This window comes from Cololabis saira, chromosome 9 (genome assembly GCF_033807715.1).
Source record: "Cololabis saira isolate AMF1-May2022 chromosome 9, fColSai1.1, whole genome shotgun sequence".
NCBI lineage: Eukaryota > Metazoa > Chordata > Actinopteri > Beloniformes > Belonidae > Cololabis > Cololabis saira.
In genome coordinates, this window is record NC_084595.1 from 43,870,007 (window position 1) to 43,880,168 (window position 10,162).

The 10,162-nt window shown below is 43.5% G+C and overlaps 1 protein-coding gene across 1 annotated transcript; it reads left to right on the forward strand.

Moving 5' to 3' along the window:
- The first annotated feature begins 7,581 nt into the window (after positions 1–7,581).
- On the forward strand, positions 7,582–9,352 carry ankrd34bb (ankyrin repeat domain 34Bb). The gene is made up of 2 exons (XM_061730286.1): positions 7,582–7,784; positions 7,900–9,352. Exons 1-2 carry the CDS (start codon positions 7,582–7,584, stop codon positions 9,350–9,352), a joined length of 1,656 nt encoding a protein of 551 aa, XP_061586270.1.
- The last annotated feature ends 810 nt before the right edge of the window (positions 9,353–10,162 follow it).

Below are 10,162 nucleotides of genomic sequence, written 5' to 3' on the forward strand. Positions count from 1 at the left end.
TAACAGTTTCCCAGCATCACCACTAAGTGTCGCCAATGGACCAATATCTGTGGAAACGTGCGTACGCCAGCCATGAAGTTGGCGTCGGGCACCGCACATTTCCACGGTCATTTCACTCTTGATACATCTGAATGTTAGCGTGGAAAAGGGCGTACGCCATGTTTTTGTGCGTACGCACCCTTTGTACATGAGGCCCCTGGTCACCTTACATAGACCTGCCTCAACTACTCATCATCATCCCTTCATCCATCCAGCATTTTTCATTTGCCTTTATAATGACTCCGGCTGGAAAAGTCTCTTTAGGCAGTCTTTCTTTTAAAAATCACCATAGTTTCTGTCCATCAGCGTGCAGGCAAGCACAACAGTGAACGATGACTTCTCATCGTCACCGTGCTGGTCCCCTTCCTCTCCATCGTGTGATTCGCCGGGATATCGAAAGTCAGCTGGTCTCTAATGATGATGGTCTCTAACACGTCCGCAAATCACGGGTGATTCATTCGCCCCCTTCCCCCTTTAACTTCTCATGGTGGCCTCAATTACGTCCGCCTTACCATAATACAATGGGCGCATTGCATCATTGGGCGCGCGGCACATTTAAAAAAAAGACGTTTGTCTGCGCCTAATGGTCGTCAAAATACGGTATCTTATTTATTTATTTATTTATTGATTCATTCATTCATAGGCAAACAGAATGTATTTATGTATGCATTCATATATTTATATATGAAATGTCAGAATAGGTAATTTTTTGACGACACCCCTTAAGCAGTCTGAGGACACCCCAGGGTGCCGCGACACCCCTGTTGAGAAAGGCTGGGCCAATGCAACATTAAACATATGAACAATAAACATGATGAACTTATTGTACACAACTGTGCAGACCTGTACAAAAGCAGATTTTGATTTTGAAGATTTTATTTCGAACATGCAAAAAGTGTATAATATATATATATATATATATATAATATATATATATATATATATATATATATATATATATATATATATATATATATATATATATATATATATATATATATATATATATATATATTATCGAGTCCTACCCCTGAATCTTACAGTACATACATTCTTACATATAATAAGAGTTTCAATAATCTTACTTATAAAACATCTTACTTATAAAACACCCATCCTGTTCAATACAGTGATATACTCAATTATATGTATATATAAATATAGTCAAAATCAAAACAAATTAAAGCAAGCAAAAGAAAACAAAACAAACGCCCAGCATTTACTTGTGCTAATATGTATGTATGTAATAATGCCTAGTATTACATTATCATTACTTTACTATAATACTACAATATAATAGAGAACAATAGACAGCAATGGTATAACAATATACTTGAATAACTATATAAGAGTAGATATGCTATATATACACATTCGTTCATATATCTACCTCCAATTATATCCATAAAAATTACTATAAATCTATATATCGACATATCTACATATAACTATAAATCAATATATATTAACAGGGATATAGATACACAAATACTGTACATATAATACAAATATTTCTATATACATACCTACATATAACATATCTATATCCATAATATACATGTATAAAATGTAATAAATGTACATATCTACATGTTTATGGATGCATGGTAACACAATGAACAGAAGGGAAGACATAAGAAATGGTCTTTGGGAGAAGCAGTCCACTTGGAAAGAGTTATAAACAATTTGGAGTCAACGGTCTACAAGGGCGAAAATTATACATGATTATACACACAGAGTCATGGGGATCTGCTGGAGCCTATCACAGCTCTCTGCAGTTGAAAGGCAGCAGTGCACCCTGGACAAGTTGTTAGTCTATTTCAGGTCCACATATGGACACAAAAACATACATACTCACTCTCATGGACATTTTAGGAGCCCAGTTAACCTGACATACAAGTAGTTTTGGGCTGCAGGAAAAGGTTGCAGTACCTGGAAATACCCAAACAAGCACAGGGGAGCACACAAACACAGAAAAGATGCTGCTGGGAGTCTAGCTGTTATCAAGCAGAGTGGTGGAGGGGTCAGGATTTGGGTTTGTTTTGCAGCCACAGGACCTGGACACATCTTTGAGTAGACCATGAACATTGTGGGACAAAGAGTGAATATATTTGATATTCTAAACGGCCAAACTCCTGGTGTCTACAAGACGTGATAGTGCCTTATAGTTAGAGAAATAACAGGAATAATCGTTCAGTTGCGGCTACAAGCACCAAAATTTGCACACATACTCCTTAGGAGTTGCTCTTTTGATAAAACCATTGTGCCAAAAAAAAAAAAAGATGGCGGCCTTTTTTCAAGATGGCCGCCATCGAATATACAGTAATATTGCATTTCCCAATAAAATCCAATAGATTTGTCCTATTGGAATGATCTCTGTGTCAAATCATAACCTTTTCACTATGTAGAATCTAACTTTGGACCCATGGACTTACTTGTACCATATATCAGTCCCAGAATCCTAATATTCTGCCAAAATATAGGTTTTTGTTATTGTTAAGCATGGTGGGCTGACCAAGTTACATCCACCGGCCAATCTGTTAAAATTACTTTCTCCAACCACTCGTACTCCATTGCCAGATGTGGCCTCAGCAGACTGGTGTATGGGGGTGTCACACCACTCTGGAGGGAGAGGGTTTCTTCTTGGTGAAGAAGGCCGGCCGGACATTGGTGAAGGTGTCTGGAAGTTCTGGAACTCTCTTCACTATCTCTTCTCTGAACTTCAGCTTTCCACGATCTTCACCTTTGTCTTCTTTAGTTGGGTGCTGAAAAACAGAGATGCTGGTTCCATGGAAAGAAGTGGTCGCTGTCGTTGCAGTGGGGTTGTGGTCTATGTTGTCCATGGCTGATGTTGTGAACAGCCCTTTTCGCAGAAATGGTGGACAGACCACCCCGTCTTCCATGTACTTATTGACTGTTGCATCTCCCAGCTATCTCTAGAGCCCTGTTGTATGGAATGCTTATGCCATGCTCGTCAAGCATGTCCACCAACTTTTGCTTTCTGGTCTTTGCGTAGATGGACATCCCCATGTAAACAGGGAATGGGGTCTCTCTATTTTTGGAGTGTCTGTGAGTTGCACTTCCTTCTTTGTACTGTGTGTAGCAGTTGTACTGAAGCAGCTGAGCAATTGCTTGATCGGTCCTTGATGCCCCAACCCTCAGCTGAGATTTGATGTCTGCTCTGTGTTCAAGCATGGCCACAAACTGAAGAAGACTGTGTGGAATGGCCTCCTCAATGTAACTCTCATAGAAGGTTCCATCAAATGTGGACTTGTGGTCCAACATATGTCTTCGCAAAATGTTAGCTGCTTTGCTAAGAATAATAGCTTCACTATAATAGTCAGAGGCTTCTGACAAGACAAAGCCTACCTCTTTCTGGAAAGCCAAAAGAACATCCCTTCCCTGCTTGTGAGCCTCCAACTCAGGTATTTCTTACAGCAGTTTTTCCTTCAGTCTTGTGAAGTTGACAGCAGGTGCATCAACACCCAGCTGTTTCAGGCGCTGGGCATACAGGTGAACTATGTCTGTAAGTCGGAAGACTGAAGGACCCTCACCAGATTTGGTGGTCTCTACTAGATATGTGACTAGCTCTGAGAATGCCTGTGGGTGGTCATCCTCTTTGGTTGCATGTTCCTTTTCCAGTCTCTTGGTGGCTCTGAGGTAGGACCTCTCTCTAGTGTACAAGTCTACCAAGCAAGCAGCATGGTATTGGAGCTCCTGTGCAACAACATCTCCACCGCTGAGTCTTGCAATACATTTTCCATCATTTAAAGTCCGGGCACATTCATTAACCCTCTTATTGAGATTCATTTTCATAGCTTTTCTTGTCTGTTCAGAGGATGTGAGTTCTTTGTCACATATGAAACACAATGAGCTTTGAATGCTGGTTCTGCTAAACTTGGTCTGACATTCCACTTGCTGAGCACTCTCTGCCTTACGTTTTGAGGTTCTCACTCTTTCCAGTTTTGTGTTGTTGAACATAGCACGACAACTTTGATGGTATTGAGCCTTGTTTCTCCTCAAAGTATCTTCAATGCCACCACCTTCATCCAGTCTGTCTGGATCAACTTTAATAGGCATCTCATTCATTGCATGAAAGATGGGAATATTATTCATCACTCATTTACCATTTTTATCTTGGCAAAGACAACACTTGCTCCAGTCAGTTGTAAATTTGGGCAGTCGTGGTTGTATATTTGCCATTTTGAGTTTGATTTAGATTTAGATTTAAATTTGAGTTTGATTAATCAAGATTTTTGGCTGCCCTTTGTCACCGGTCCTGTTCATAATTTTTATGGACAGGATTTCTAGGCGCAGCCAGGGGCCGGAGGGGATCCGGTTTGGGAACCTCAGGATTTCATCTCTGCTTTTTGCAGATGATGTTGTCCATTTGGCTTCATCGGACCGGGACCTTCAGCATGTGCTGGGGCGGTTTGAGGCCGAGTGCGATGCGGCAGGGATGAGAATCAGCACCTCCAAAACCGAGGCCATGGTTCTCCACCGGGAAAGGGTGGCGTGCCTTCGCCAGGTGGGTGGAGAAGTCCTGCCTCAGGTGGAGGAGTTCAAGTATCTCGGGATCTTGTTCACGAGTGAGGGAACGATGGAGCGGGAGATTGACAGACGGATCGGTGTAGCGTCCGCAGTTATGCTGTCGATGTACCGGACCGTCGTGGTGAAGAGGGAGCTGAGTCGAAAGGCGAAGCTCTCGATTTACCGGTCAATCTACGCACCTACCCTCACCTATGGGTAGTGACCGAAAGGACGAGATCGCGGACACAAGCGGCCGAGATGAGTTTCCTCCGCAGGGTGGCTGGACGCTCCCTTAGAGATAGGGTGAGGAGTTCGGTCACCCGGGAGGAGCTCGGAGTCGAGCCGCTGCTCCTTCACATTGAGAGGAGTCAGCTGAGGTGACTTGGACATCTGTACCGGATCCTCCTGGACGCCTCCCTAGGGAGGTGTTCCAGGCATGTCCCTCCTCCCTAGGGAGGTGTTCCAGGCATGTCTCTCCGGGAGGAGACCCCGGGGAAGACCCAGGACACGCTGGAGAGACTATGCCTCTCGGCTGGCCTGGGAACGCCTCGGACTCCCCTCGGAAGAGCTGAAGGAGGAGCTGGAGGAAGAGCTGGAGGAAGAGCTGGAGGAAGTTTCTGGGGTGAAGGAAGTCTGGGCATCTCTGTTGAGGCTGCTGCCCCCGGGAACGGATAAGCGGCGGACGATGGATGGATGGATAATCAAGATTTCACAGTGTGATGATGTGTATTTATTGAAACAAGGCCGAGGGGTTATCCTTTTACCACCATTATGCACAATAAGGTATGGGATACAACTAGGTTCGACAATAACTTATACAATCTACACCTAGCCCGATCGTTCATCCAGTATCATTTAAGTCCTGTGCGATCTGTACACCATCTGGGTAAGTCCATGAATAAGTCATGCTTAGCCCCCTACCCTTGTCTCGGCTTTCCCGTGCTGGCACACCCTGTCAATTCAGGCGCGGCTGTCTAACTAAACATCAAACTACATGTAAACTACACTAGCTAACTGATGTGGGCTTATTAGACAGCATTTAGGACACTGAAGCCATTACTTAGTTACACCAAACTAATGACTCAGCTCTCAGCTGATACTGAGCCCCATACTGAGTTTCACAGCAGCGGTGCCGACAGTGTGCCCTGGCTGTGCACTGCCATCCATTTTACCAGTGTCAAACATAACAAAAAAAACTCCAACCGCCAAAGTACAAGTCCATGGGTCCAAATTTGGATTCTACATAGTGGAAAGTTTATGATTTGACACCAAGATCATTCAAATAGGAAATGTCTATGGGATTTTGTTGGGAAATGCAATATTGCTGTATATCCGATGGCGGCCATCTTGAAAAATGGCCGCCATCTTTTTTTTTTTTTGGCACAATGGTTTTGTCAAAAGAGCAACTCCTAAGGAGTATGTGTGTCAATTTTGGTGCTTGTAGCCGCAACTGAACGATTCACCTGTTTTCTGCCTGTTATTTCTCTAACTATTATGTTCCTGGCAGAGCTCTCCATTCTCAGAGTGCAGGTTTACTCGTAGTTCCTAGAGTATCTAAATGTAGATTTGGAGGGCGGTCTTCTGCTACCAGGAACTGTTACTATGGAACCAACTTATAATCTGGGTTAAGGAGGCTGACACCACTTCCACCTTTAAAACTAAATTTAAAACCTTTCTGTTTAGTAAACCTTTAGTTAGTGTTTAGTAAACCCTAGCGTGCTATAGAGCTACGCTGCTGTAGAGCTACGCTGTTACAGAGCTACGCTGCTACAGAGCTACGCTGCTACAGAGCTACGCTGCTATAGAGCTATGCTGTTACAGAGCTACGCTGCTATAGAGCTACGCGGCTACAGAGCTACGCTGCTATAGAGCTAAGCTGTTACAGAGCTACGCTGCTATAGAGCTATGCTGCTACAGAGCTAAGCTTCTATAGAGCTACGCTGTTACAGAGCTATGCTTCTATAGAGCTACGCTGTTACAGAGCTACGCTGTTACAGAGCTACGCTGCTATAGAGCTATGCTTCTATAGAGCTACGCTGTTACAGAGCTACGCTGTTACAGAGCTACGCTGCTATAGAGCTATGCTTCTAAAGAGCTACGCTGCTATAGAGCTACGCTGTTACAGAGCTACGCTGCTATAGAACTACGCTGTTACAGAGCTACGCTGCTATAGAGCTACGCTGCTATAGAGCTACGCTGCTACAGAGCTATGCTTCTATAGAGCTACGCTGTTACAGAGCTACGCTGTTATAAAGCTACGCTGCTGTAGAGCTACGCTGCTATAGAGCTACACTGCTGTAGAGCTACGCTGCTATAGAGCTACGCTGCTATAGAGCTACGCTGCTACAGAGCTACGCTGCTGTAGAGCTACGCTGCTGTAGAGCTACGCTGCTATAGAGCTACGCTGCTATAGAGCTACGCTGTTATAGAGCTACGCTGCAGGGGGACACCAACAGGGGTACACCAATAGCATTCTTATGACAGTTGTAATCTAAGCCTGTATTATGGAATATGATTTATAAAGTCTCAATTGTACTAATAGCCAGGTGAACACCGGCTATAAACATAGCCTAGCTTAACGTTTGCTGGCTACAATTTCGCTGGCTTCCAGGTTTTTCTCACTCGAGGGGATTTTTTTTTTTTATATATATATTTGCACACAGGTCTCTTAGATACTATTTGTATTGTAATGGAAACTATAATAACAAAATTGAATTGAATTAAATAATTGAATGGAAGTGAATAAGATTCGATCCTTGTCAGATTCTTGTCAAGTCTTTCTTCGAGTAAGTCTAAAGGACAACAACAAACATCATTTTGTTAATATGGTACATTTCCTGAGTTGAAAACTTGGATATATTTTCTGTGTTCAGTTGTGGGGGGGGTGGGGGGGGGGGTTTGAGGAGCCTCGCCACATGACAGAGGCATGAGAACAATGTTTCTCTTGTTCTGTTGCAGGTAATGTGGGCGCCCCTTTAGACAAAGACGTCACCGTCCTGAATACAAGCTGCAATGCAGGAAACAACAGGAGTTGGAACAGAGGGTAATTCTCTGCTCAAGGCGGTCTACTTGAGTCGACTGCGACTGACTCGGCTTCTCCTTGAGGGAGGGGCTTACATAAATGAGAGTAATGAGCATGGCGAGACACCACTTATGGTAGCCTGCAAGACACGTCATACTGATGCTCAGAGTGTACCCAAACACAAGATGGTTCGGTACGTTATGTAGAGATATTCAAATGCCGCAGATTCTTGGAAACATGTCTGTTTGTTGAGGATTATCACCTCCCACTTTTCTGGTGTAATAAATGGATTCTTTGCTTTCCTTTAGGTATCTTCTAGAAAACGGTGCTGATCCAAACATTCAAGACAAGAAGGGGAGAACGGCTCTGATGCATGCATGCCTTGAAAAAACTGAGCCTGAAATTCTGTCCTTGCTGCTCAGTAATGGAGCTGATCCAACTCTGGAGGATCACGCGGGTTTTTCAGCATTAGTTTATGCAATCAATTTAGGTAACAGGGATGTCCTTGCTGTCCTCCTGGAAGCCTGCAAAGCAAAGGGTAAGGAGGTTATTATTATCACTACCAACAAGATGCCATCTGGCCAACAGATGACAAAGCAGTACCTTAATGTTCCTCCACCTCCCGATCTTGAGGAGCGTCTACATTGCGTCCCAGCATCTAGTTGCATGTCGTCATATCCACAAGCGTCTCTGCAGGGCCCCTCAGCAACTGCCTCTTCCAAATATGGCAGTTCCTTTCTCGGTTTCAGAGATCCCCCAAGTTTAGACGTGGGACCTAACCAAGGAACATCTCCACCAGGTTCTCCAACACAGCATCCTGGATCTTCATGTGTTTCTGGTACGGACAAACATTTTAAACAGCGGCCCAAGAGTCCTTCCACGTTGATCCAGCAGCATCAGGCCTCATCTCTTAATGAGGAGCAGGTGGAACTCACTCCTGAGGACGAACTATCCTTCCGAGTCAATAGTCTTGCTATTCAAGGAAGAGCCTCATTTGTTTCCCGCCACCACAGTATTGATGTCAAAGATGCAACAGGGATCCTGAAAGCACTGGAAAACATGTCAGGAAACGAAAGCAGGCCAGGAGGCGGAAGACGAGGCTTTGGTCGAAAAATGTCGTACGACAGCGCTGCGAGTTCTTTGCATTCTGCTTCTCACCCAAACTTGCACCAAGACAGCCTCGCCTTCCACCGTGAGTCCAGTCCTGTGGACGAAGACTCCTCCGACAGTCTGAGACAGCTGAACGTTTCCAGTCTCCAAAATGTGGTGCGTTTGCGAAACATTGGAATCAACCATTACAGTTCTGACTCACAGTTGCTGCAGTTCGGTGGTCGAGACAAAACATTGAAGAGCGGATCGGGACAAGAAAGGCAGAAAGGGAACAGCAGAGCCTCCACTCTGTCGGGCTCTAGGGAGTCATTAGAGAGCTGTGTCCAGCGACGGCGTACTGCTGGACTGGAACGGAGAGGTTCGGGAGCTCTTCTTTTGGATCACATTGCACACACTCGCCCCGGATACCTCCCTCCTATAAACCCCCATTCCCCCATACCGGATATTGGGTCCAAGTCAAGCTCTTCTTATTCTTTCATTGACGGTAAAAAGACGATGAGCGGTGGTCTAATGGGACCAAAGCCTGTTTTACCATGTGCTCCTGTTTTCCCGCAGGATCTAAAGGCTCAGAAAATGCTCTGGAGACGCCACTCGATGCAGAGCGAACAGATTAAACAGTTGGTCAATTTTGAAGAAATCTTTGGTGACTAGAGGGAAATCCTTATTGAGGAGACAATGCATGTGCTCTTGTCAGCATCACATACAGTATAACAGCTGAATGCAAGTAAAATAATCACTGATGTCAGCTCGTGTGTGCTTTAAATCTCTTGATGTTCAGCTGCCGATTTAAAACACCAGGTACACTGGACACTGTGTAAAACATAAATAAAGCAGAAAGCAATGATGTACGGATCTCATAGACCCATACTTTATTAACAGTAGAACATTAAAAACATCGAAGATGTCGAAAGTCAGACATTTCACCAATTCACAAATAATTCTTGGTCATTTTGAGAGGCTAGAAAGGTAAGTGGTAAAAAAGAGGCATGGACCTGGAGGAACGCTGAAAACTATTACATGAACTGGCAACAGGTTAGTGGGGGTGTTATCAATATCATATATTTTTTAAATATATATATATATATATATATATATATATATATATATATATATATATATATATATATATATATATATGTGTATACATGAATGTATGTATGTGTATATATATTAAAAAAAAATATATATATATATATTAAAAAATATATTTTAAAAAGGACTAAAAAGCGACTCTGGCTTTTACTTGTACGTGCATCAGAAAGTTAGAATAAAAGTTCTATCTCATCTTTGTGTTTCTTTCCAAGGACATTTTCAGGGATGGATCCTTTTACAACAACATGACGTCTCAAGCTTGTTTCTTTCCAGCGGCAAACAGACACAAGTTCGTCCTTGGGTCCGTCCTGTCATCACGTCCCGGTATTCACAAACATTTGAATGCTGGACGACATGTCAGCTCGGAGG